This window comes from Salvelinus fontinalis, chromosome 15 (genome assembly GCF_029448725.1).
Source record: "Salvelinus fontinalis isolate EN_2023a chromosome 15, ASM2944872v1, whole genome shotgun sequence".
NCBI lineage: Eukaryota > Metazoa > Chordata > Actinopteri > Salmoniformes > Salmonidae > Salvelinus > Salvelinus fontinalis.
The window spans coordinates 30,904,956-30,929,843 of NC_074679.1; the positions used below are offsets into that span (position 1 = coordinate 30,904,956).

The 24,888-nt window shown below is 44.2% G+C and overlaps 1 protein-coding gene across 3 annotated transcripts in view; it reads right to left on the reverse strand.

Annotated features, from left to right (window-relative positions):
- Positions 1 to 265: 265 nt before the first annotated feature.
- LOC129811779 (1-phosphatidylinositol 4,5-bisphosphate phosphodiesterase beta-1-like) overlaps positions 266 to 24,888 on the reverse strand; it is a 32,293-nt gene continuing 7,670 nt past the window's right edge. For 2 of the 3 annotated variants that reach the window (XM_055863383.1, XM_055863384.1), the window contains 23 exons: positions 22,470 to 22,616; positions 18,649 to 18,806; positions 16,385 to 16,467; positions 16,204 to 16,288; positions 15,852 to 16,038; positions 15,601 to 15,674; positions 15,370 to 15,469; positions 14,781 to 14,865; positions 13,970 to 14,094; positions 13,694 to 13,848; positions 13,393 to 13,557; positions 13,021 to 13,120; positions 11,336 to 11,440; positions 11,026 to 11,138; positions 10,729 to 10,867; positions 10,517 to 10,570; positions 10,199 to 10,415; positions 9,792 to 9,951; positions 9,650 to 9,726; positions 9,441 to 9,530; positions 9,162 to 9,219; positions 8,928 to 9,014; positions 266 to 2,496 (listed from right to left, as the gene is read on the reverse strand). In XM_055863383.1, coding sequence (XP_055719358.1) covers positions 2,323 to 2,496; positions 8,928 to 9,014; positions 9,162 to 9,219; positions 9,441 to 9,530; positions 9,650 to 9,726; positions 9,792 to 9,951; positions 10,199 to 10,415; positions 10,517 to 10,570; positions 10,729 to 10,867; positions 11,026 to 11,138; positions 11,336 to 11,440; positions 13,021 to 13,120; positions 13,393 to 13,557; positions 13,694 to 13,848; positions 13,970 to 14,094; positions 14,781 to 14,865; positions 15,370 to 15,469; positions 15,601 to 15,674; positions 15,852 to 16,038; positions 16,204 to 16,288; positions 16,385 to 16,467; positions 18,649 to 18,806; positions 22,470 to 22,616 — 2,738 coding nt within the window. In that variant the 3' untranslated portion in view covers positions 266 to 2,322. Of the gene's footprint in view, positions 2,497 to 8,927; positions 9,015 to 9,161; positions 9,220 to 9,440; positions 9,531 to 9,649; positions 9,727 to 9,791; positions 9,952 to 10,198; positions 10,416 to 10,516; positions 10,571 to 10,728; positions 10,868 to 11,025; positions 11,139 to 11,335; positions 11,441 to 13,020; positions 13,121 to 13,392; positions 13,558 to 13,693; positions 13,849 to 13,969; positions 14,095 to 14,780; positions 14,866 to 15,369; positions 15,470 to 15,600; positions 15,675 to 15,851; positions 16,039 to 16,203; positions 16,289 to 16,384; positions 16,468 to 18,648; positions 18,807 to 22,469; positions 22,617 to 24,888 lie in introns of those variants that run through there. The other variant, XM_055863385.1, reaches the window with a different exon arrangement.

A 24,888-nucleotide genomic window follows, 5' to 3' on the forward strand; every position in this document is an offset into this window, starting at 1 on the left:
TGCTTATTGTGGTTTGGTGGTGACCTAACATAATCGTTTGTAGTGCTTTCGCTGAAAAGCATATTTGAAATCGGACACTTTGGTGGGATTAACAACAAGATTACCTTTAAAATTATATAAAACACATGTATGTTTGAGGAATTTTAATTATGAGATTTCTGTTGTTTGAATTCGGCGCCCTGCACTTTCACTGGCTGTTGTCATATCGATTCCGGTAGCGGGATTGCAGCCATAAGAAGTTTTAACAAAAGAAAATACACACATCTCATTTCAGAATAAATATTTTAGTCATAAATGTGGTTCAAGTAATCACAAAAACAAGGGGCAAATCATTACTGAGAGCTAAGGCTCTATACAAAGGAGAACTTTTAAAGTTAAACGTATCAACAAATAATTCTTACTAGTAACATACTTACTAGTAACCCCCAATATATTTGACTTATCTTATCATTATTGAATATAGTACTACAATCAAACAAATGCAACTATATACAAATAAACCCAATACAATTATATACATCAGAAATATTAATATAATTACCTGAAACCTGTATTCAAAAAGAGACTTAAACACAGTTTGTAATTCCATAACATGTTGAGAAATGTAGGTTTTCTTCATAGGAATTCATGTAATTTTATTGATCCAAACTTAATACAACTTCATTTTTTGTAATTTCTACGGTATACTAGGCCTATAGTTGTTTTATCAAAACATACATCCAACCCCAGAAAAATGGTCAAACATATTTTATGATGCTTAAAGTGAAATATTTAAAATAAGGGGTTTCACAAATTCTGGGCAAAGCACATACACAGGACAAATGCCCTCACCTTAACACAGACACACAGTCCCGTAACATTAACACTATTCAAGATAATGTCATAAAAGTAAAATAAATACAAATAAATAACCAAACAAAAACATACTTAGCCAGTTGCAACACATTGTTGGTCCCCTGTGAAACCGCTTCTTAAATATTTGTTGGATCTGACATTTTATTTGGTTATTTTACACTACATCAGGAGTAAGACATGAGATAGGGGTGGAAATGGTTTGGGATATAATTGTATTAAATATAATTTAACATAAACTAAAATTAAACTAAGTCATTAATTATGATTGAACCAGTACATCCATTTTAATAACCATATAATAGTACATTTGAAACATTCAATAAAAATACTGCATAAAGTCATGCATCCCTGAAACTGTAAGGAACCACAACAATCAACAGCTCATTATTTTTTAAATAACATATCAATGTCATTAGCAAAATTTCTGTATATAAAACTCTCTAAAAGAATTAATATCAAGTAGAAAACAATTAAACAAACCTTTTCAGCAGCAACGTCTTTCAAGAGAAAAGCACAGACAGCCAGGAGTGTTGCAAAGAGAAGCAAATGGTGTACATTTCAGTGCAAATAGAAATTCAGCAAAAAGCCTCTCCCTTGTCCACTGACTACCACAACCCCACGACCAGATAAGAATCACATGCGGTCAGAACAACAGGACCGTGTCTGAGGTCAAGATGTGGTCAGTAGAATAATAACGTGCTTTGCTTGGCCTCATGCAACACACTCTGCTTGGCCACTAGGCCTACTTATGAGTCCTCTAAGGCAGGAGAGCACAATGTAGCAGTATTAGTATACTGTATATCAAATCTCAACTATCAAAAAGTTATGGTTAATATGCCGCAGATAACATGACAATACACATTGTCCCGGACTACCTGTAGAGTGCATCACTAAACCAGCATTCATTAAGAAGAAAAGCTCTCTCTCTCTCTGGCAGAACCTCAATTGGTTTTGCTCGACTCCTCATGTCCTCTCCTCCCTCCACTGCTTGCCTGCTTTTGAAAAAGGTCAAAGGTAATTGAGGAGCAGAGGCGAGGAGAGGAAATGTGGAAACAAATCCACTTGTATGAAATGAGACTCTCCTTCTCCACTTTCGCATTATCAGGCAAATTATATTTACAGGGGTGGAATCCCAAAATAAATGTGTAAAGTGATAAAAACAAATGTAGCTTGTTGTGCAACACATTTTATAGATAAAATGTGTTCATGCTTTTCTCCTTTGAGAAAACAACAGCTGATTCAAAGGGGGTGTGGCAGATTTTTAAACACTTCTGCGCTAGCCGCCGGGAGGATACTCTTGTGCATCCTCTGCCAAAGTAGGTAATTGAGGAGTTGAGCATACTTCTCTGTTTGCCTACTAACGAATTGACACTCTCCTCGACCATTCAACCACTCATCGTTTTCCGGGTTACAGAGTAGGAGTATGAAAAGGATGGACTTTTTCCCATTCTCTCTCCTCCCTCTCTCTCACTCCCTTCGGTCCTCATCTAGTTCCTCCTCAGAGAGCGTGTCATGAGGGGTGGAGGGGCGGGGCACGACATGACCTTTGACCCCTCCTTTTCTGTTCTGCAAGAAGTCCTGGATCTCCCCCGGCAACAGGCGGAACTTCTCCTGGTACTCCGCCTCCACCGCACCCTGCAGCTAGGGTCAGTGGTCAGGGGTTAGAGTTAGGCGTTTGCCGGTTATGGTAATCCAAAATGGCGCAGCAGTAAGACGTGTTTGTTTTCGTCCCATGTAAATATTGTCTTTGCGGGGTTTTTTGTATACATTTCAATCTCTTTTTTCCATTTTCAAAATAAATATACATTCCTGCAACCCGCCTCACCCAATGTGGTACGGACCAGCTTTTATTTTATTTTATAGACGTTATAACTGGAACCTCCATCATTAGTTAGTCAGCTAATTAGCTACTAGCTATTTAGTCATTGTTAGCCTCTGCTAGCGGTCTTTACCTTTAGCTCGGACTCCTGCAGCTTTAGTCTGGATAGCCCGGATAACACCTGCCAGTCTGCACAGCGCGATACCAGCCCTGAGCATATCGGACTGCTTTTTTCCACTACATCACCTGATTCCTGCCGCAAGCTCTGGACCATCACAATGGATCTAGCTAATGGTTACAGAGGAGCTATTGTGGCTAACACCCTTGTCCAGAAGCATGCACCATTTAGCCTTGAGCTAGGCCCATCTCCCAGCTACCAAACGAAGTACACCAACTACAACACTTCTCTTGCCAATTGGTCTGGACCCTTTGTCGACACGGAGCCCAGCCGATCCATCACGACTGGTCTGCTGGTCTGCTGACGTAACTCGGCCGATGTGCTCTCAACCGGCCTCTGCATTGTGGATGTTTGGTGATGATCCATCTGCTATTCCCGGCCTGCTAGCTCCCTGAACGCCGTGTCTCCCGCTCTCTCAACGTAGTAATCAACTACCGAACGGCTCCCAGTTTCATCTCGTGCTGCTCATTGGACCCTATGATCACTCGGCTACACAGCCGATACCTGCTGTACTGTCCATTAACACGGTACTTAATTTTGTTTATCTGTCTGCCCCAGCCTCAAACTCAGGCCCTGTGTGTAGCTAACTGACCCTCTCTGCCCATTCATCGCCATACCCGTTGTTGTTGTCTTAGCTGTTTACCCGTTGTTGTCTCACCCGTTGTTGTCTTAGCTCTCCCAATCAACACCTGTGATTGCGTATGCCTTTCTCTAATGTCAATATGCCTTGTATTGTTTAGGGCAGCTCTCATTGTTTTATTTTACTGTGGAGCCCCTAGTCCTGCTCAACATGCCTTAGATAGCTCCTTTGTCCCACCCCCCACACATGCAGAGACCACGCCCAGCTTAACTGGCGCCTCCAGAGATGTAACCTCTCTCATCGTCACTCAATGCCTAGGTTTACGCCCACTGTACTCATGGCCTACCTTACCCTTGTCTGTACACTATGCACTGAATCTATCCTACCACGCCCAAAAATCTGCTCCTTTTATTCTCTGTTCCCAACATACTAGACGACCAGTTCTTATAGCCTTTAGCCGTACCCTCATCCTACTCCTCCTCTGGTGATGTAGAGGTTAACCCAGGCCCTGTGTGTCCCCAGGCGCTCTCATTTGTTGACTTCTGCAACCGTAAAAGCCCTGGGTTCATGCATGTTAACATCAGAAGCTTCCTCCCTAAATTTGCTATATTCACTGCTTTAGCACACTCCGCCAACCCTGATGTGCTAGCCGTGTCTGAATCCTGGCCACCAAAAACTCAGAAATGTCCATCCCCAATTACAACATTTACCATCAAGACAGAACTGCTAACGGGGGCGGAATTGCAATCTACTGTAGAGATAGCCTGCAGAGTTCTGTCATACTATCCAGGTCTATTGTGGCCTCCCGGGTGGCGCAGTGGTCTAGGGCACTGCATCGCAGTGCTAGCTGCGCCACCAGAGTCTCTGGGTTCGCTCCCAGGCTCTGTCGCAGCCGGCCGCAACCGGGAGGTCCGTGGGGCGACGCACAATTGGCATAGCGTCGTCCGGGTTAGGGAGGGTTTGGCCGGTAGGGATATCCTTGTCTCAGTATGTAAAAAATGTAATAAAAATGTATGCACTTTACTGTAAGTCGCTCTGGATAAGAGCGTCTGCTAAATGACTAAAATGTAAATGTAAAAATGTCTATGCCCAAACAGTTTGAGCTTCTACTATTAAAGATCCATCTCTCCTGAAATAAGTCCCTCACTGTTGTCGCCTGTTATAGAACCCCCTCAGCTCCTAGCTGTGCCCTGGACACCATATGTGAATTGATTGCCCCCCATCTATCATCAGAGTTAGTCCTGCTAGGTGACCTAAATTGGGATATGCTTAGCACCCCGGCCGTCCTACAATCTAAGCTAGAGGCCCTCAATCTCACACAATTGATCAAGAAACCTACCAGGTACAACCCCAAATCCGTAAACATGGGCAACCTCATAGATACAGTGGGGCAAAAAAGTATTTAGTCAGCCACCAATTGTGCAAGTTCTCACACTTAAAAAGCTGAGAGAGGCCTGTAATTTTCATCATAGGTACACATCAACTATGACAGATAAAATGAGAAAAGAAAATCCAGAAAGTCACATTGTAGGATTTTTTATGAATTTATTTGCAAATTATGGTGGAAAATAAGTATTTGGTCACCTACAAACAAGCAAGATTTCTGGCTCTCACAGACCTGTAACTTCTTCTTTAAGAGGCCCCTCTGTCCTCCACTCGTTACCTGTATTAATGGCACCTGTTTGAACTTGTTATCAGTATAAAAGACACCTGTCCACAACCTCAAACAGTCACACTCCAAACTCCACTATGGCCAAGACCAAAGAGCTGTCAAAGGACACCAGAAACAAAATTGTAGACCTGCACCAGGCTGGGAAGACTGAATCTACAATAGGTAAGCAGCTTGGTTTGAAGAAATCAACTGTGGGAGCAATTATTAGGAAATGGAAGACATACAAGACCACTGATAATCTCCCTCGATCTGGGGCTCCACGCAAGATCTCACCCCGTGGGGTCAAAATGATCACAAGAACGGTGAGCAAAAATCCCAGAACCACACGGGGGGACCTAGTGAATGACCTGCAGAGAGCTGGGACCAAAGTAACAAAGCCTACCATCAGTAACACACTACACCGCCGGGGACTCAAATCCTGCAGTGCCAGACGTGTCCCCCTGCTTAAGCCAGTACATGTCCAGGCCCATCTGAAGTTTGCTAGAGAGCATTTGGATGATCCAGAAGAAGATTGGGAGAATGTCATATGGTCAGATGAAACCAAAATATAACTTTTTGGTAAAAACTCAACCCGTCGTGTTTGGAGGACAAAGAATGCTGAGTTGCATCCAAAGAACACCATACCTACTGTGAAGCATGGGGGTGGAAACATCATGCTTTGGGGCTGTTTGTCTGCAAAGGGACCAGGACGACTGATCCGTGTAAAGGAAAGAATGAATGGGGCCATGTATCATGAGATTTTGAGTAAAAACCTCCTTCCATCAGCAAGGGCATTGAAGATGAAACATGGCTGGGTCTTTCAGCATGACAATGATCCCAAACACACCGCCCGGGCAACGAAGGAGTGGCTTCGTAAGAAGCATTTCAAGGTCCTGGAGTGGCCTAGCCAGTCTCCAGATCTCAACCCCATAGAAAATCTTTGGAGGGAGTTGAAAGTCCGTGTTGCCCAGCAACAGCCCCAAAACATCACTGCTCTAGAGGAGATCTGCAATGAGGAATGGGCCAAAATACCAGCAACAGTGTGTGAAAACCTTGTGAAGACTTACAGAAAACGTTTGACCTCTGTCATTGCCAACAAAGGGTATATAACAAAGTATTGAGATAAACTTTTGTTATTGACCAAATACTTATTTTCCACCATAATTTGCAAATAAATTCATAAAAATTCCTACAATGTGATTTTCTGGATTTGCTTTTCTCATTTTGTCTGTCATAGTTGAAGTGTACCTATGATGAAAATTACAGGCCTCTCTCATCTTTTTAAGTGGGAGAACTTGCACAATTGGTGGCTGACTAAATACTTTTTTGCCCCACTGTATAATCCTGACCAACTTGCCCTCTAAATAAACCTCTGCTGTTTTCACCATCTTAAATAAGCATGCCCCTTTCAAAAAATGTAGAACTACGTACAGATACAGCCCTTGGTTCACTCCAGACTTGATTGCCCTTGACCAGCACAAAAACACTCCTGTGGCATACTGCACTAGCTTCGAATAGTCCCCGCGATATGCAACTTTTCAGGGAAGTCAGGAACCAATAGACACAGTTAGGAAAGCAAAAGCTAGCTTTTTCAAACAGAAATTTGCATCCTGCAGCACTAATTCCAAAAGGTTTTGGGAGACAGTAAAGTCCATGGAGAATAAGAGTACCTCCTACCCAGCTGCCCTCTGTACTGAGACTAGAAAACACTGTCACCACTGAGAAATCTACAATAATTGAGAATTTCAATAAGCTTTTCTCTACGGCTGGCCATGCTTTCCATCTGGCTACCCCAACCCCGGCCAACAGCTCTGCACCCCCCGCAGCAACTGGCCCAAGCCCCCCCACTTCTCCTTCACCCAAATCCAGACAGCTGATGTTCTGAAAAAGCTGCAAAATCTGGATCCCTACAAATCAGCTGGGCTAGACAATCTGGACCCTCTCTTCCTAAAATTATCCGCCGCAATTGTTGCAACCCCTATTACTAGTCTGTTCAACCTCTCTTTCATATCATCTGAGATTCCTAAAGTTTGGAAAGCAGCCGCGGTCATCCCCTTCTTCAAAGGGGGAGACACTCTAGACCCAAACTGTTACAGACCTATATCCACCCTGGCCTGCCTTTCTAAAGTCTTTGAAAGCCAAGTGAACAAACAGATCACCGACCATTTGGAATCCCACCGTAACTTCTCCGCTATGCAATCTGGTTTCCGTGCTGGTCACGGGTGCACCTCAGCCACGCTCAAGGTCCTAAACGATATCATAACTGCCATCGATAAAAGACAGTACTGTGCAGCCGTCTTCGTCGACCTGGCCAAGGCTTTCGACTCTGTCAATCACCGCATTCTTATTGGCAGACTCAACAGCCTTGGTTTCTCTAATGACTGCCTCGCCTGGTTCACTAACTACTTCTCAGATAGAGTTCAGTGTGTCAAATCGGAGGGCCTGTTGTCCGGACCTCTGGCAGTCCCTATGGGGATGCCACAGGGTTCAATTCTTGGGCCGACCCTTTTATCTGTATATATCAATGATGTCGCTCTTGCTGCGGGTGATTCTTTGATCCACCTCTACGCAGAAGACACCATTCTATATACATCTGGCACTTCTTTGGACACTGTGTTAACAAACCTCCAAACGAGCTTCAACGCCATACAACACTCCTTCCGTGGCCTCCAACTGCTCTTAAATGCTAGTAAAACGAAATGCATGCTCTTCAACCGATCGCTGCCCGCACCTGCCCGCCCGACTAGCATCACTACTCTGCACGGTTCCGACTTAGAATATGTGGACAACTATAAATACCTAGGTATCTGACTAGACTGTAAACTCTCCTTCCAGACTCACATTAAGCATCTCCAATCCAAATTTTAATCTAGAATCTGCTTCCTATTTCACAACAAAGCCTCCTTCACTCATGCTGCCAAACATACCCTCGTAAAACTGACTATCCTACCGATCCTTGACTTTGGCAATGTCATTTACAAAATAGCCTCCAACACTCTACTCAGCAAATTGGATGCAGTCTATCACAGTGTCATCCGTTTTGTCACCAAAGCCCCATATACTACCCACCACTGTGACCTGTATGCTCTCGTTGGCTGGCCCTCGCTATATATTCGTCGCCAGACCTACTGGCTCCAGGTCATCTATAAATCTTTGCTAGGTAAAGCTCCGCCTTATCTCAGCTCACTGGTCACCATAGCAACACCCACCCGTAGCACACGTTCCAGCAGGTATATTTCACTGGTCATCCCCAAAGCCAACACCTCTTTTGGCCGCCTTTCCTTCCAGTTCTCTGCTGCCAATGACTGGAACGAATTGCAAAAATCACTGAAGTTGGAGACATATCTCCCTCACTAACTTTAAGCATCAGCTGTCAGAGCAGCTTACAGATCGCTGCAGCTGTACACAGCCCATCTGTAAATAGCCCATCCAACCAACCAACCAGCCAACTACCTACCTCATCCCCATATTTGTTTTTGTTTTTCTGCTTTTTTGCACACCAGTATTTTTACTTGTACATCCTCATCTGCACATCTATCACTCCAGTGTAAATTGCTAAATTGTAATTACTTTGCCACTATTGGCATATTTATTGCCTTACCTCCTTACTTAATTTGCACACACTGTATACAGATTTTTCTATTGTGTTATTGACTGTACGATTGTTTATCCCATGTGTAACTCTGTGTTGTTTTTGTCACACTGCTTTGCTTTATCTTGGCCAGGTCGCAGTTGTAAATGAGAACTTGTTCTCAACTGGCCTACCTGGTTAAATAAAGGTTAAATAAATAAATAAGGGCTACGGGGTTAAAGGTTAGAGGTCATGGGTTAGTTGGTGTGTCACCTTTGGTTTTTCATCCAGAATCTGTTGCTGGATGCCTTTGTGCTGCTCCACCAGTCTCTCTTGACGTTTTGCCTGGGCATCCTCCAGCTAGAGCAGAGAACAGAGAGGTTACCTTCAGTGATTGGACCACTCGTTCCTGGAATCGCTATCACTATAACAGTACTTGACGTCCCGCAGATGATTCACCAACAGGAGTTTTGAGTGATGTCTGTCCCCAAACCCTTTCATCCTTACCCTCTTGATGTTCTGTACCACTTCATTCACATATGATTTGTTGATCTCCAACTTCTCCCTGACAACAGAAGAAGAAATACAATCATACACATAGGCTGTATTTCTATCTCTCTGTCACACACACACACACACACACACACACACACACACACACACACACACACACACACACACACACACACACACACACACACACACACACACACACACACACACACACACACACACACACACACACACACACACACACACACACACATAGAGAGAGTTCTCTCTTACTCTTCAGCCAAGTGCTTCTCTTTCGTCATTGCTTCTTTGATTTTCTCTGTTCTCCTCTTTTCCATTTTCTTTTTCAGGTCTTTCTTTTCTCTACAATGGTGGAGCATCACAAATTAGATATTTTATAGAATTGTTTACAATTATATCTCTATAATACACTCACTTTACGACTCTGTTAAACTGACGTCTCACAGTCATGTCAAACTCACTTGTCACAGATGTCTTTTAATTTCTTCATCTGGTTGTTCTGGCTTTCCTCAGTCACCATAGTCAGTTTCTCCATCAGCTGCAATAGTGGAGAGTATTAGAATGTACAGTTATATAATGTATTAATGTGTGTGTGTGTGTTACCTGTTTGATATGTTCTCTTTTGAGGTATTTCTCGCTGTAGTATTGTTCCTGCCTCAGCTCCAGTAGCTGTTGCTGTTGTTGTTCTCTCAGCTCCCCCAGTTGGTCCTCTCCCTCCTCATCAAACTGCTTCAGTTCAGCCTCCCCTCCAGGCGTCAAGCTTCTACAACACACACACACACACACACACACACACACACACACACACACACACACACACACACACACACACACACACACACACACACACACACACACACACACACACACACACACACACACACACACACACACACACACACACACACACACACACACACAAAAGGGACATGAGTCAGGGTTAGGGACAACGCACACATACACACACGATGCAACACTCTACCTTACTTCCCCCCCTCCACCCTACCTACCTTGTCTTACCATGTTGTTTAGTCTTCAGGAGAGCGTTGTGTCTGCGTGTGTGTTGGTTCTTAGCCTGGTTGTATTTGGTGGTATGTTCCTTCACCATCTCCAAAGTCTTCTTCTGGTGTCTCTTCACCACATCCTTCATCTCCCTGTAGTGTCTTTTCTGCTCCCGCATGATCAGCTTCTGTTGCCTGAGCTCCTCTAGTGTGGCCGCCTCCATATCTGAACCGACAGAGACCACACAGTCGAGCACATAGACTACACACCACAGCCACACTGTCTTATACTGACCACACACAATCCCGCCCCCTGATCCCTCTGACCTATCAGAACGCTCTGCACCATGTCTTCAGTCTTCAACGCTGCTTTGGCTGGTTCTGAAAAGACAACAAAAACACTAATATTTGTTGGCGGCACACCATTTAAATGGGGAAATTAATTCATGTCAATACATCTGCGGTGACATTGTAGCAGTCTTGGGTGTGACTTTGGCAGATAGAAGTTGGTGGGTCAGGAGTCAGAAGTCCAGGGTTACCTGTGGCTGCAGGCTGAGGTGTGTTAGTAGGAGTCCTGGGTGTGACGGTAGGGCTGGGGCTGAGACCGTTCTCCAGAGGAGCAGGTCGTAGGTTCGATTTTGGCTCAGCGGGCCCTGGCTGATCAGCATTAGCCTCAACCTTTATAACACAAAAACACCAACAGCATTTAACATTACAATCAACACCAGCAACAACAGTAATGTAACAGTATTTCTAAATGCATGTATATCAAGGAGAACCCGTTTTTACTGTCCATAACCCCCTTTCGACCACAAAACCCTAGTTTGACCACAAACCTCTTTGCTGGTCTCCTCCTCCCCTTCCTCTAGGGTGAGAGCAGCCAGCTGCTGGGATCGCTGCTCCAGGAGATTCACATACCGGATGGGGTTAGACAGCGCCTCGATCACATCTACACACACACACACACACACACACATTAGGGATTAGCCTTGATGCAATGTGGGCAAGCTGAAGAAAAAGACTACTTCTCTGAGGCCAGATATTCCTGCCACACGTGCACGTGTTCCTTACCACTGATGACTAAGCTGGTATTAAGCTTATACAGAGACCTCCAGGTCTAATAGGCATTGTCATAACCAGACCTACCTGCAAAGGTGTCTGGGACATAATCCTTCACTTCAATGTAGACAAACACAGCAGGCAGAATCAGAGACTGGTTCTTCTCATTCCTCAAGCCGATGTAGCGATAACCTGAGACAGACAGAACATAGTTAATAACCCGAGGACAGGAAAGGAAAACAGAGGACAATAAGGACTACAGAGAGAAAGAAACACAAAACTATTTGCAGAAACAGTGTTTACTGTTTACAGGTAAATATAATGTTGTTCCTGTTCCCAAGAAAGCTAAGATAACTGAGCTAAATGACTATCGCTACGTAGCACTCACTTCCGTCATCATGAAGTGCTTTGAGAGACTAGTCAAGGACTATATCACCTCCACCCTACCTGACACCCTAGACCCACTCCAATTTGCTTACAGCCCCAATAGGTCCACAGACGACGCAATCACACTGCACACTGCCCTAATCCATCTGGACAAGAGGGCCTCAACCTCTCCTTTACCTAATCCACAGATATCCATCTGTCTTCCCTATATCAACACATCGCTCTCCTCTCCTCCATCAAACACATTCCAAAGCCTTCTGGGTCGCTACAGATTCTTTCTATTCAAGGCTTCGTCTCTATCATTTATTTAATATCTCAATGTTCAACACCAACAACGACAAGACGGCCTACAGGGAGGAGGTGAGGGCCCTCGGAGTGTGGTGTCAGGAAAATAACCTCACACTCAATGTCAACAAAACAAAGGAGATGCTCGTGGACTTCAGGAAACAGCAGAGGGAGCACCCCACTATCCATATCGACGGGACAGTAGTAGAGAAGGTGGAAAGTTTTAAGTTCCTCGGGGTACACATCACGGACAAACTGAAATGGTCCACCCACACAGACAATGTGGTGAAGAAAGCGCAACAGCGCCTCTTCAACCTCAGGAGGCTGAAGAAATTCGGCTTGTCACCAAAAACAATCACAAACTTTTACAGATGCACAATTGAGAGTATCCTGTCGGGCTGTATCACCGCCTGGTACGGCAACTGCTCCACCCACAACTGTAAGGCTCTCCAGAGGGTAGTGAGGTCTGCACAACGCATCACCGGGGGCAAACTACCTGCCCTCCAGGACACCTACACCACCCGATGTCACAGGAAGGCCAAAAAGATCATCAAGGACAACAACCACCCGAGCCACTGCCTGTTCACCCCGCTACCATCCAGAAGGCGCTGTCAGTACAGGTGCATCAAAGCAGGGACCGAGAGAGTAAAAAACAGCTTCTATCTCAAGGCCATCAGACTGTTAAACAGCCATCAATAACATTGAGTGGCTGCTGCCAACATACTGACTCATCTCTAGCCACTTTAATAATTAAAAATTGAATGTAATAAATGTATCACAAACCACTTTAAACAATGCCACTTTATATAATGTTTACATACCCTACATTACTCATCTCATATCTATATACTGTACTCTATACCATCTACTGCATCTTGCCTGTGCCGTTCGGCCATCGCTCATCCATATATTTTTATGTACATATTCTTATTCATTCCTTTACACTTGTGTCTATAAGGTAGTTGTTGTGAAATTGTTAGATTACTTGTTAGATATTACTGCATGGTCGGAACTAGAAGCACAAGCATTTCGCTACACTCGCATTAACATCTGCTAACCATGTGTATGTGACAAATAAAATTTGATTTTATTTTATTTACCGGGCCGTATGGCTGGCACAGGGATAATACGGTGACCTATGAACTTTCCTCCTTCCTCAAATGCAGCAATCCTAAGAGAGGCCAATGTCGGGAGAACCACCTGCAAAAACACAATTAGACACAGTCATACATTGATATACCTTAATATTATACACAGTTATACAGTTAAAATAATACAGTTTTACACAGTTAAACTGTTACACTTCAATATTATACGCTAACCTATGGTTATACAGTTTGCCTGAATCCTGAAGATTTGAGTTAGCTCTCTGAGCTAATGCCTAGGTTTTAGCTCAGAGGGCTAACACAGTCCAGTCTTATGGCATTTAGGGGGCCTGGGTTCCAACCCAGTCGGTCATACTGTTGTCTCACCTTCTTGAAGATGATTGGGTCCTCGTCCCAGACAGGGTTGATAGCGTTGCTTTGGGATGTCTTGGTCTTCAGGGCTTTTCTCCTGGTGTCCACAGGAAGACCAAACATGTCGAGCTCTACGTACACACCTACCTTCTTGTCGCTCAGAAACTGGCCTGATATTATCTGTAGGAGAGAGACGCTCGGTTTAAATGGGCTAATTATATCCACGCTTTAGTCTAAACTACAGTAACTGGTTAACCTTGACAGAGAGTGTGTTGGTTGGGTTATGGTTATGGTTAGAGTATTCTGTAACTTCTACCTTGACCTTGACTGTGTTAGCCACAATGCCGTCCACGGTGCTCTCAGCGAACGGGTCAAAGTGTTTGTCTGGTCGTCTCATGAACTCTGGTTTCAGTCTGTAGCCGCTCTTCCCATTGTACTCATACATGCCCAGGTTCAACTGCATAGACAGATCTGAGAGAGAGAGAGAGAGAGAGAGAGAGAGAGGGATAAAGAAAGAGAGAGAGACAGAGGTCATGGTGAGGTCAGAGGTTAAGCGAGGTCAGGGGTCACAGGTCAAGTAGGCAGGCCTCACCTATAGTTTGGAAGTTGAGCGCCACCAGCTGGCAGCCAGCATTCCAGAAGAGTTGTGGCATGTAGTTGGAAGAGTCCACCCTAGTGCCTTTAGGGTAGATACGACTCAACTGCTGCTTGTTATATCTGAGAGGACATGTTAAAGACATGACATTACATTATAGTAAGAACACTCTTACTAGAACACTCCACTTGGCACAGCCAAAAGAGGACTGGCCACCCCTCAGAGCCTGGATCCTCTCTAGGTTTCTTCCTAGGTTCCTTTCTAGGGAGTTTTTCTGAATTGCTACGTCTGAATTGCTTGCTGTTTGGGGTTTTAGACTGGGTTTTTGTATAGCACTTTGTGACATCGGCTGATGTAAAAAGGGCTTTATAAATACATTTGATTGATTGATTGATCTTAGAACCAACAAGGGTTCTTTGACTGTTCCCTAGGAGAACCCTTTGAAGAACCCATTTTGGTTCTAGATAGGACCTTTTTGGTTTCCATGTAGGAGCCTTTCCACATTGGGGTTCTACATGGAACCCAAAAGAGTGCTACCTGGAACCAAAAAGGGGTCCTCCTATGGGAACAGCCACAGAACCCTTTTGGAACCCTTTTTCTAAGAGTGTAGAGTAGGGCATGTATATTAGTCAACTGCATTGATGAGACTTAACTGCTGCTAATCTTCAATGGAATTAGCTAAAATAGAGAGCAAAGCAAACCCTTAAGAGGGAAGTAATCAACCACACTACAAACTAATACTGAAGTAGAGTTAGGGTTCTGGGTTATTGTTGGGGTTATTTAGAGGGTAGCTGAATCTTAAGGATACTCCACAAACTCCACGGGCGACTTTGTGAGGTGCTCCAGAGCTTTAGTCTCCACAAATGATGACATTTGATAGCTGCGATTAACCTCTGGGGAAAGAACATAATGGTTTATTATGCATTTGCGTGTTTATGCGCTCATATGTGTGTATACACTGAGTATACAAAACATTAAGAACACCTGCTCTTTCCATGACAGACTGACCAATTGAATCCAGGTGAAAGCTAGGATTCCTTACTGATGTCACTTGTTAAATCCACTTCAATCAGTGTAGATGAAGTGGAGGAGACAGGTTAAAGAAGGACTTTTAAGCCTTTTGACAATTGAGGATGAATGGGCAAGACAAAACATTGAAGTGCCTTTGAACAGGGTATGGTAGTAGGTGCCAGGTGCACTGGTTTGTGTCAAGAACTGCAACGCTGCTGTTTTTTTATACACAACATTTTCCTGTGTGTATCAAGAATGGTCCACCACCCAAAGGATATCCAGCCAACTTGACACAACTTTGTGAAGCATTGGAATCAACATGTGTTCCATGTGAATGTGTTCCTAATGTTTGGTATACTCAGTATATATGCAGTGAGCCAGCATACTTTTGGACGCCTCGAAGGAGTTAAACTTGGTGGGCTGGACGTAGTTGACCAGAGTGGACATCTCCTCTGTGGCTACGGCCTCCCGCTCCTCTGCTGTCCCCTGGAGACAAAGTCATCACATAACAGGCAGCCATGTTACCCTAACCCTGACCCTTCACCTCTAACCTACATCAGCAGTGTTAAAGGGTAACCAAGTAACCATGGTAGCAGAGTACAAGCTACTGAACTCACCTCATCTGATGTCTTCTTACAGTCATCGTCATCATCATCATCGTCATCATCATCGTCTTCACCCTCTATTTCTCCTGAAATAATGTTTACATTTCCATATACTCTAAAAGTGTTTTTGTTGTTGTTGTCATCTCTTATAAAAGGCTTCTAGAGAGCCTCACCAGCTGTGATGGTAGTGATGAAGACGATGAATATGATTATTATTATTATCATCATTTTATGCATTAGAGCACACTTGCAGACAGCCTCACCTTCTGTAATGTTGCTAGGAGACGAGGGTTCATCTGTTGCCTGTTCTGCTACTACGCTCTGGTTGGTTGGGTGCTCTGCCATTCTCTTGTTGCCATGGGCAGCCAAGGGCTTGTGGGATTTCTTGTTCTTAATGAGGATCTTACCTATCAGCTCCTGAGGACTTGGCAGGGGTACCCCAGACTCCAGCTAACACACACACAAACAAACAGACACACACACACACACGCACAGGCAACGCACACACATATCAGTGTACATGCATGCAAGTGTGTGTGTGTGGGGAGAGGAGGTGAGGGGGGGGGGGGGGGGGGGGGGGGGTTGGTGGGGTGCGCGTGTGTCCTAAAAACTTACAGGATATTTCTCCAGTGGGTCAATCAGTAGTGCATCTCCAAAAATCGACCTACAGTATTCTGCCATCTTGGCTTGTTGCTTCGGCCTTTTAGGATTAGAGATCAGGGGTCAGGATTAAAGAGCAGTTCACCAAATATTTTCTAATATATTCGCCTATTAATATATATATATGTTCACTCACGAGTCCACATGGTTTTCGAAGGACAGAATGACGGGAAAAGGAGAGGTTTTGAAAGCACACTCAGCGATGGCCTCAATCACCTCCTGTAGAGTAAAAGGAGAAGTTATAATAGTTGGTTATTTTATTACACATATATACACTGAGTGTACAAAACATTAGGTGTGTCAAGAACTGCAACGCTTGAGTGTGTCAAGAACTGCAACGCTGCTGGGTTTTTCACGCTCGACAGTTTCCTGTGTTTCAAGAATAGTCCACCACCCAAAGGACATCCAGCCAATGGCAGGCCAGTGGTCAAAAACGGGTAATTGATGAAATAAGAAAAAGGAGGCTGACATGAACTGTGCAGAGTAACAGATGGGCAACAGTTTGTCAACTGACAGTACAACATTCGTGCCCAAAGACCCAGAAAAGAAGTCTTTCAAGAAGACGATCGTGACAAGAAGGCACAACTCATCGTACATTGACACAAATTGGGGTATGGCAGCCAACGACCTTATAGAGTTCCACTTCTTTTAGCAAAAAACAAGAAACTGCCGTTGCAGTGGGCTAAGGAACGAAAACACTTGGCACTGGAGAATTTGAAAAACATTGCCTGGTCTGGTGAATCCTGGTTCCTGCTGTTTCACGCTGATGGGAGGACGAGGGTATGAAGAAAACCACATGAGTACATGCATCTATCCAGCGGTGGAAAAAGTACCCAAATATCATACTTGAGTAAAAGTAAAAATACCTTAATATAAAATGACTCAAGTAAAAGTCAAAGTCACCCAGTAAAATACTACTTGAGTAAAAGTCTAAAAGTATTTGGTTTCAAATATACTTAAGTATCAAAAGTAAATCTAATTGCTACAATATACCTAAGTATGAAAAGTAAAAGTAAAAATATAAATAATTTCATATTCCTTATATTAAGCAAACATACGGCATAATTTTCTTGTTTATTTTAATTTACAAATAGCCAGGGGCATGCTCCAACACTAACACATAATTTACAAATGAAGCATATGTTTAGTGAGTCTGTCAGATCAGAGGTAGTAGGGATGACAAGGGATGTTCTCTTGATAAGTGTGTGAATTTGACAATTTTCCTGTCCTGCTGTCACGACTTCCGCCGAAGTCGGCTCCTCTTCTTGTTCAGGCGGCGTTCAGCGGTTGACGTCACCGGCTTTCTAGCCATCGCCACTCCATTTTTCATGTATCCATTTGTTTTGTCTTGTTCCCTGCACACCTGGTTTTCATTCCCCAATCAATTCATATGTATTTATTCCTCTGTTCCCCATCATGTCTTTGTGTAGGATTGTTTGTGTTACGTGTACTTTGCTATTGTGGATATTGTTACGCGCATTACTTTTTGTCTATGTTCCGTGTTTTGAGCACATTTTATGTATTTTGTGCTGTTATTTTTGACCGGAATAAAAAGTGTGCCTGTTCACTACACTCTGCTCTCCTGCACCTGACTTCGCCTCCAATACATACTCCTAACACCTGCTAAGCATTTAAAATGTAACAAGTACTTTTGGGTGTCAGGGAAAATGTATGGAGTAAACAGTATATACTTTTCTTTAGGAATGTAGTGAAGTAAAAGTTGTCAAAAATAGAAATAGTAAAGTACAGATACCCCAAAAAACTACTTAAGTAGTACTTTAAAGAATTTTTACACTACTGCATCTATCACGCACCGTGTCAACATTGAAGGCAGGTTGTGGTGGTTTCATGGTGTGGGTTGTGTTTTCATGGCACACTTTGGCCCCTTGATAAATGTGGCGCAATGTTTGAATGCCCCAGGATATCATTGCCATTTTTACATCATTTAGCAGACACTCTTCTCCAGAGCAACTTACAGTAGTGAGTACATACATTTTCATTATTTTTCACACTAGTCCCCCGTGGGAATCAAACCCACAACCCTGGTGTTACAAGCACCATGATCAACTAACTGAGCCACACATTGCCAATTTCATCCCTTCATGGCAGCAGTGTATCCATCTGTGAAAATATTTTTTCAGCGGGATAATGCCCAATGACACAAAGCTAGGATTGTCCAGGAATGGTTCCACGAACATGACAGTGAATTCAGCTTACTGCAGTGGCCTGCCACGTCCGATATAGACTATATTTGAATAAAATGATCCGTTTTAGAAGCAGAGACAAGGCGGAGACTAATGTAGCCTTGACACAGATGAATGGAGTTAGCCTTGATGCAGGAGATTTCAGAGCATGTGTGTGTTTGTGTGTGCGTGCGAGCGGTGTGCGACGTGCGTGTACCTTAAAGCAGATCTCTGAGGTCATGGTAAAGCCGTGTGTGATGACTGGTTCCTCCTCTGTGGTCCGTCCTTTCCAACAGTCTAACTCCACACACCGACAGCCTGCCAACATCACTTGACGGTACATCTCCACTGACGAACTACCTGCCAGCTGCCCCGCTATACACACACACACACACATACACGTACACACACATATTTATAAATATATATAGGCCTACACACAGACTAGATTTGTGTGAGTCAACAAATAATATGTGTGTGTGTGTGTGTGTGTGTGTGTGTGTGTTAGTGATGCCAGAGTCAGCTGTTTGTTCAATGGAAGAAGTTTGGAACTATCAAGACTCTTCCTAGAGCTAGCCGCCCGGCCAAACTGAGCAATCGGGGGAGAAGGGCCTTGGTCAAGGAGGTGACCAAGAGCCCTATGGTCACTCTGACAGAGCTCCAGAGTTCCTCTGTCAAGATGGGAGAACCTTCCAGAAGGACAACAATCTCTGCAGCACTCCACCAATCAGGACTTTAAGGTAGAGTGGCCAGACGGAAGCCACTTCTCAGTAAAAGCACATGACAGCCCACTTGGAGTTTGCCAAAAGACACCTAAAGGACTCTCAGACCATGAGAAACAAGATTGAAACCAAGATTGAAACCAAGAAACCAAGATTGAACTTCTTTGGCCTGAATGCCAAGCGTCACATCTGGAGGAAACCAGGCACCGCTCATCACCTGGCCAATACCATCCCTGCAGTGAAGTATGGTGGTGGCAGCAGCATCATGCTGTGTAGATATTGTTCAGCAGCAGGGACTGGGAGACTAGTCAGGATCGAATGAAAGATGAACGGAGTAAAGTACATAGAGATCCTTGATGAAAACCTGCTCCAGAGAGCTCAGACTGGGGCGAAGGTTCACCTTCTAAAAGGACAACGACCCTAAACACACAGCCAAGACAACGCAGGAGTGGCTTCTGAATGTCAATGAGTGGCCCTGCCAGAGCCCGGACTTGAACCTGATCAAACATCTCTGGAGAGACCTGAACAATCTGTGCAGCGATGCTCCCCTTCCAACCTGACAAAGCTTGAAAGGATCTGCAGAGAAGAATAGGAGAAACTCCCCAAGTGTGCCATGCATGTACCGCCATACCCAAGAAGACGTGAGGCTGTAATCACTGCCAAAGGTGCTTCAACAAAGTACTGAGTAAAGGGTCTGAGTACCTATGTAAATCTGATATTTCAATTTTGTATTTTTTATAATTTGCAAAAACATCTAAAAATATGTTTTTGCTTTGTCATTATGGGGTATTGTGTGTACTGTAGATTGATGATTTAAAAACAACAACAATTTAATCAATTTTAGAATAAGGCTGTCAGATAACAAAATAATTTCTGAATGCACTGAAGATATGTTTCCAGTTATAATTTCTATTTGTTCCTCAACTTATCTATCATTACATATATGCACCTTATCTTCTGTCATTATGTTTCCCTAGAAGACGAAATAAACCCAGAATAATGTCTTAAATCAAAAGAATGAATGCTTCATTCTAGTTGACATCGAAAAAGTTTTCTCTGTCGTCTCTGCTTCTTTGCGGAGCAAAGACATTTGGGCGCCTGGGAGAAAATACAATAACTCGACAACAACAAAAACCAGGAAAGATTTTCAGTGCAAAATGTCAAAATGACATCAGTTTGACCGGTTGTAAGGAAATAGAAAGCTATGAAAACGACCCAAGATGTTTCTGATAAGATTACAGTTTGGCTTGGATGTGTCACGTATACTCCCTCTTTGGCCTCTAGGTCACCAGACTGCTGATTATTACGCACACCTGTCACTATCGTCACGTGCACCAGCGCTTATTGACACCCACCTACACTTCATTACCTCCTTGATTACCTGCCCTATATGTGTCACTCCCTTTGGTTCCTTCCCCAGGCGTTATTGTTTCTGTTTCATGTCTGTGTGCTGTTTGTGTTTCTTGTTTTGTATTATGTTCCGTTTATTTATTAAATATGCACTCCCTGTACTTTCTTACAGAATAACGCCTCAACAAAGGGAAGCATCAGGGAGTGTTTTTTTTTTGTGTTGGAGGTGACATCAGGTCTGGGTTCCACTGCCGGAGCAACCGAGGATGCCTCAGCCTGCTTTTCAGGCTTTCATGCCTCAGCCGGTACATCGGGGTGTCAAGACTCGGTTGGCGGGTCAAGTGTCTGTTGCCGAGTCTACCGAGGATGCCTCAGCTAGCTCGGCAGGCTCCCATGCCACAACTGGCTCGCCAGGCTCCTGCACATCAGGCTGCTAGTCAGGTTCCTGTGCCCCTATGGAAGCGACAGATCCGCTCCTAAATCCCCGGAACGTCCCTCTGGTCGGCGTCCTGCGGCTGGAGCCGCGCGTCGGAGAGAGGGTGCTGTATCGTCTGCTCCTTCTTTTGCGCTCTAGCCGTGCCCCAGCCGGCTCAACAGGTTCCCACGCTTCGGGAACCTTCCTGCTCTGGCCTCTAGGTCACCAGACTGCTGATTATGCACACCTGTCACCATCGTCACACGCACCAGCACTTATTGACACTCACCTAGACTCCATTACCTCCTTGATTACCTGCCCTATTTATGTCACTCCCTTTGGTTCCTTCCCCAGGCGTTATTGTTTCTGTTTCAGTTTCATGTCTATGTGCTATTCTTGGTGTGTATTATGTTCCGTTTATTTATTAAATATTCACTCCCTGTACTTGCTTCCCGACTCTCAGCATACATCGTTACAAGATGCATATTTTATATGGATGAAATAGCCTACTATCAGCTTTTAAGATGCTGATTAAAAATAGCTATACAGACAGTATCTAACTTCGCATTCTCTCAAGATGCTGAAATAAATCATCCAGGTCACCTGTGATACAAGTCAGTATTTGACATCCATCCATGTCTGAGGAAGTCAGGAGATGATGTGGAAACCAGCCACTCTGGGCAACAGTAAGCACTGTTACCTTCAAGTAGATTTTGGTTTTGCTAGGGCGATGTGGACGGGAATAGCGGATGGGCGTAAGCATCTGTCTCTGATTCCAAAGGCTGCAAGTTGGAATCCAGCAATAAAAAAGTTGTTTTTGACTTTTTTGTTCCAAGCCTATCCCATACCTTAACTCTTTCCTTAAACATTCTGAGTTAATGGCTAACCTTAAGCATTTGGAGTTCATGCCTAAACTTAAAACACTTGATGTTTGGAAGAACTTCAAAATTTGACATTTGAGAAGCATGGGTGAACATCTAATTCTGACTGAGAGCTGGTAGCAGCCAGCAAATAAAAATGTTCCACTTCTGTTCCCGTCTTGTTACTCTCTATTTGTATAGTGCCTCACAATCGTAACACATAACAGAGCCCGGCACTGCTTTCATCCTCTTACCACTTAAAATCTTTCCCAAACATTACTTTTCTTGCCCTCCCTTCTCTTTATTTTTAACTCTCCATTTCACAGCTTTTCTTTTATTGAATTACACTCGAGATTGTCGTTTTTGCCTCTGTGGATCTACATGAACTTTTTCTGCCCGTTCCTAAAAGCATTTCATGATTGGCATAAAGCCTATTTGGCGTGCATAGGCTCCAGTTAGGCCCTAAAGCATAAGTTTACGCACTAATGCCAGATAACCTAAAATAATGAGAGAAAAACCTCAAAGTAGCCTATAAATATAAATGGCACAAGAATTATACATTTATGATGCAGTGCATTATGGATTTAAGGTATTGTGTTCTCTTTATTCAACCAACCAACCTACCCGCCACCCACCCACCCCTCAACCACACAATATTTCATGACCCTAAATCACTCATGTGTGTGTGTACCTGTGAGGTAGGTGTTATGTGAGGAGTTGATGAAGTAGTGAGACAGAGGGAAGGTCATATCTTCGGACTGGTCCAGCTTCTCAGGAGGAATCACTCCGTTCTCATCAGACACCAGGTACTTACTGAGCCCCTCCAACGTGATCAGGCCTACAGAACACACAGGCACAAAGTATTCAGACCCCTTTACTTTCCCCACATTTTGTTACGTTACAGCCTTATTCTAAAATGGATGAAATAAAAAAATCATCAGCAATCTACACACAATACCCCATAATGACAAAGTGAAACAGGTTTTTAGAAACTTGATAATTTATAAAAAATTTAAAACTGAAACACCTTATTTACATAAGTATTCAGACCCTTTGCTATGAGACTTGAAATTGAACTCAGGTGTATTCTGTTTCCATTGATCATCCTTGAGATGTTTCTACAACTTGATTGGAGTCCACCTGTGGTAAATTCAATTGATTGGACATGGCTCTGTGCCTTAACTCAGGATCTGTGTGTAGTTAATCCGACCCTCTCTGCCCAGTCGTCGCCATTTTTACCTTCTGTTGCTGTGCTAGCTGACTAGCTGCTGTTATCTCACCTGCTGTTTTAGCTAGCTCTCCCAATCATGACCTGCAATCACTTTATGCCTTATTGTATGTCTCTCTCAAATATCAATATGCCTTGCATACTGTTGTTCAGGCTAGTTATCATTGTTTTGGTTTGCAATGGACCCCGTAGTTCCACTCTCCGTACCTCTGATACCTCCTTTGTCCCACCCCCCACACATGCGGTGACCTCACCCATTGAGACCAGCATGTCCAGAGATACAACCTCTCTTATCATCACCCAGTGCCTGGGCTTGCCTCCGCTGTACCCGTGCCCCACCATACCCTGGTCTGCACATTATGCCCAGAATCTATTCTACCACGCCCATAAATCTGCTCCTTTTATTCCTTGTCCCCAACGCTCTAGGCGACCAGTTTTGATAGCCTTTAGCCGCACCCTCATCCTACTACTACTCTGTTCCTCGGGTGATGTGGAGGTAAACCCAGGCCCTGCATGTCCCCAGTCACCCTCATTTGTTGACTTCTGTGATCGAAAAAGCCTTGGCCTCATGCATGTCAACATCAGAAGCCTCCTCCCTAAGTTTGCCTTACTCACCGCTTTAGCACACTCTGCCAACCCTGATGTCCTTGCCGTGTCTGAATCCTGGCTTAGGAAGGCCACCAAAAACTCTGAGATTTCCATACCCAACTATAACACTTTCCGTCAAGATAGAACTGCCAAAGGGGGAGGAGTTGCAATCTACTGCAGAGATAGCCTGCAAAGTTCTGTCATACTTTCCAAGTCTATGCCCAAACAGTTCGAACTTCTAATTTTAAAAATTTATCTCTCCAGAAATAAGTCTCTCACTGTTGCCGCCTGCTACCGACCCCCCTCAGCTCCTAGCTGTGCCCTGGACACCATCTGTGAATTGATCGCTCCCCATCTAGCTTCAGAGTTTGTTCTGTTAGGTGACCTAAACTGGGATATGCTTAACACCCCGGCAGTCCTACAATCTAAGCTTGATGCGCTCAATCTCACACAAATCATCAAGGAACCCACCAGGTACAACCCTAAATCCGTAAACATGGGCACCCTAATAGACATTATCCTGACCAACTTGCCCTCCAAATACACCTCTGCTGTCTTCAATCAAGATCTCAGCGATCACTGCCTCATTGCCTGTATCCGCAACGGGTCCACGGTCAAACGACCACCCCTCATCACTGTCAAACGCTCCCTGAAACACTTCTGCGAGCAGGCCTTTCTAATCGACCTGGCCCGGGTACCCTGGAAGGATATTGACCTCATCCCGTCAGTTGAGGATGCCTGGTCATTCTTTAAAAGTTACTTCCTCACCATATTAGACAAGCACGCTCCGTTCAAAAAATGCAGAACCAAGAACAGATATAGCCCTTGGTTCACTCCAGACCTGACTGCCCTCGACCAGCACAAAAACATCCTGTGGCGAACTGCAATAGCATCGAAGAGCCCCCGTGATATGCAACTGTTCAGGGAAGTCAGGAACCAATACACGCAGTCAGTCAGGAAAGCAAAGGCCAGCTTTTTCAAGCAGAAATTTGCATCCTGTAGCTCTAACTCCAAAAAGTTCTGGGATACTGTATAGTCCATGGAAAACAAGAGCACCTCCTCCCAGCTGCCCACTGCACTGAGGCTAGATAACACGGTCACCACTGATAAGTCCGTGATAATAGAAAACTTCAACAAACATTTCTCAATGGCTGGCCATGCCTACCACCTGGCGACTCCAACCTTGGCCAACAGCCCCGCCCCCCCCCCCGCTGCTACTCGCCCAAGCCTCCCCAGCTTCTCCTTTACCCATATCCAGATAGCAGATGTTCTGAAAGAGCTGGAAAACCTGGAC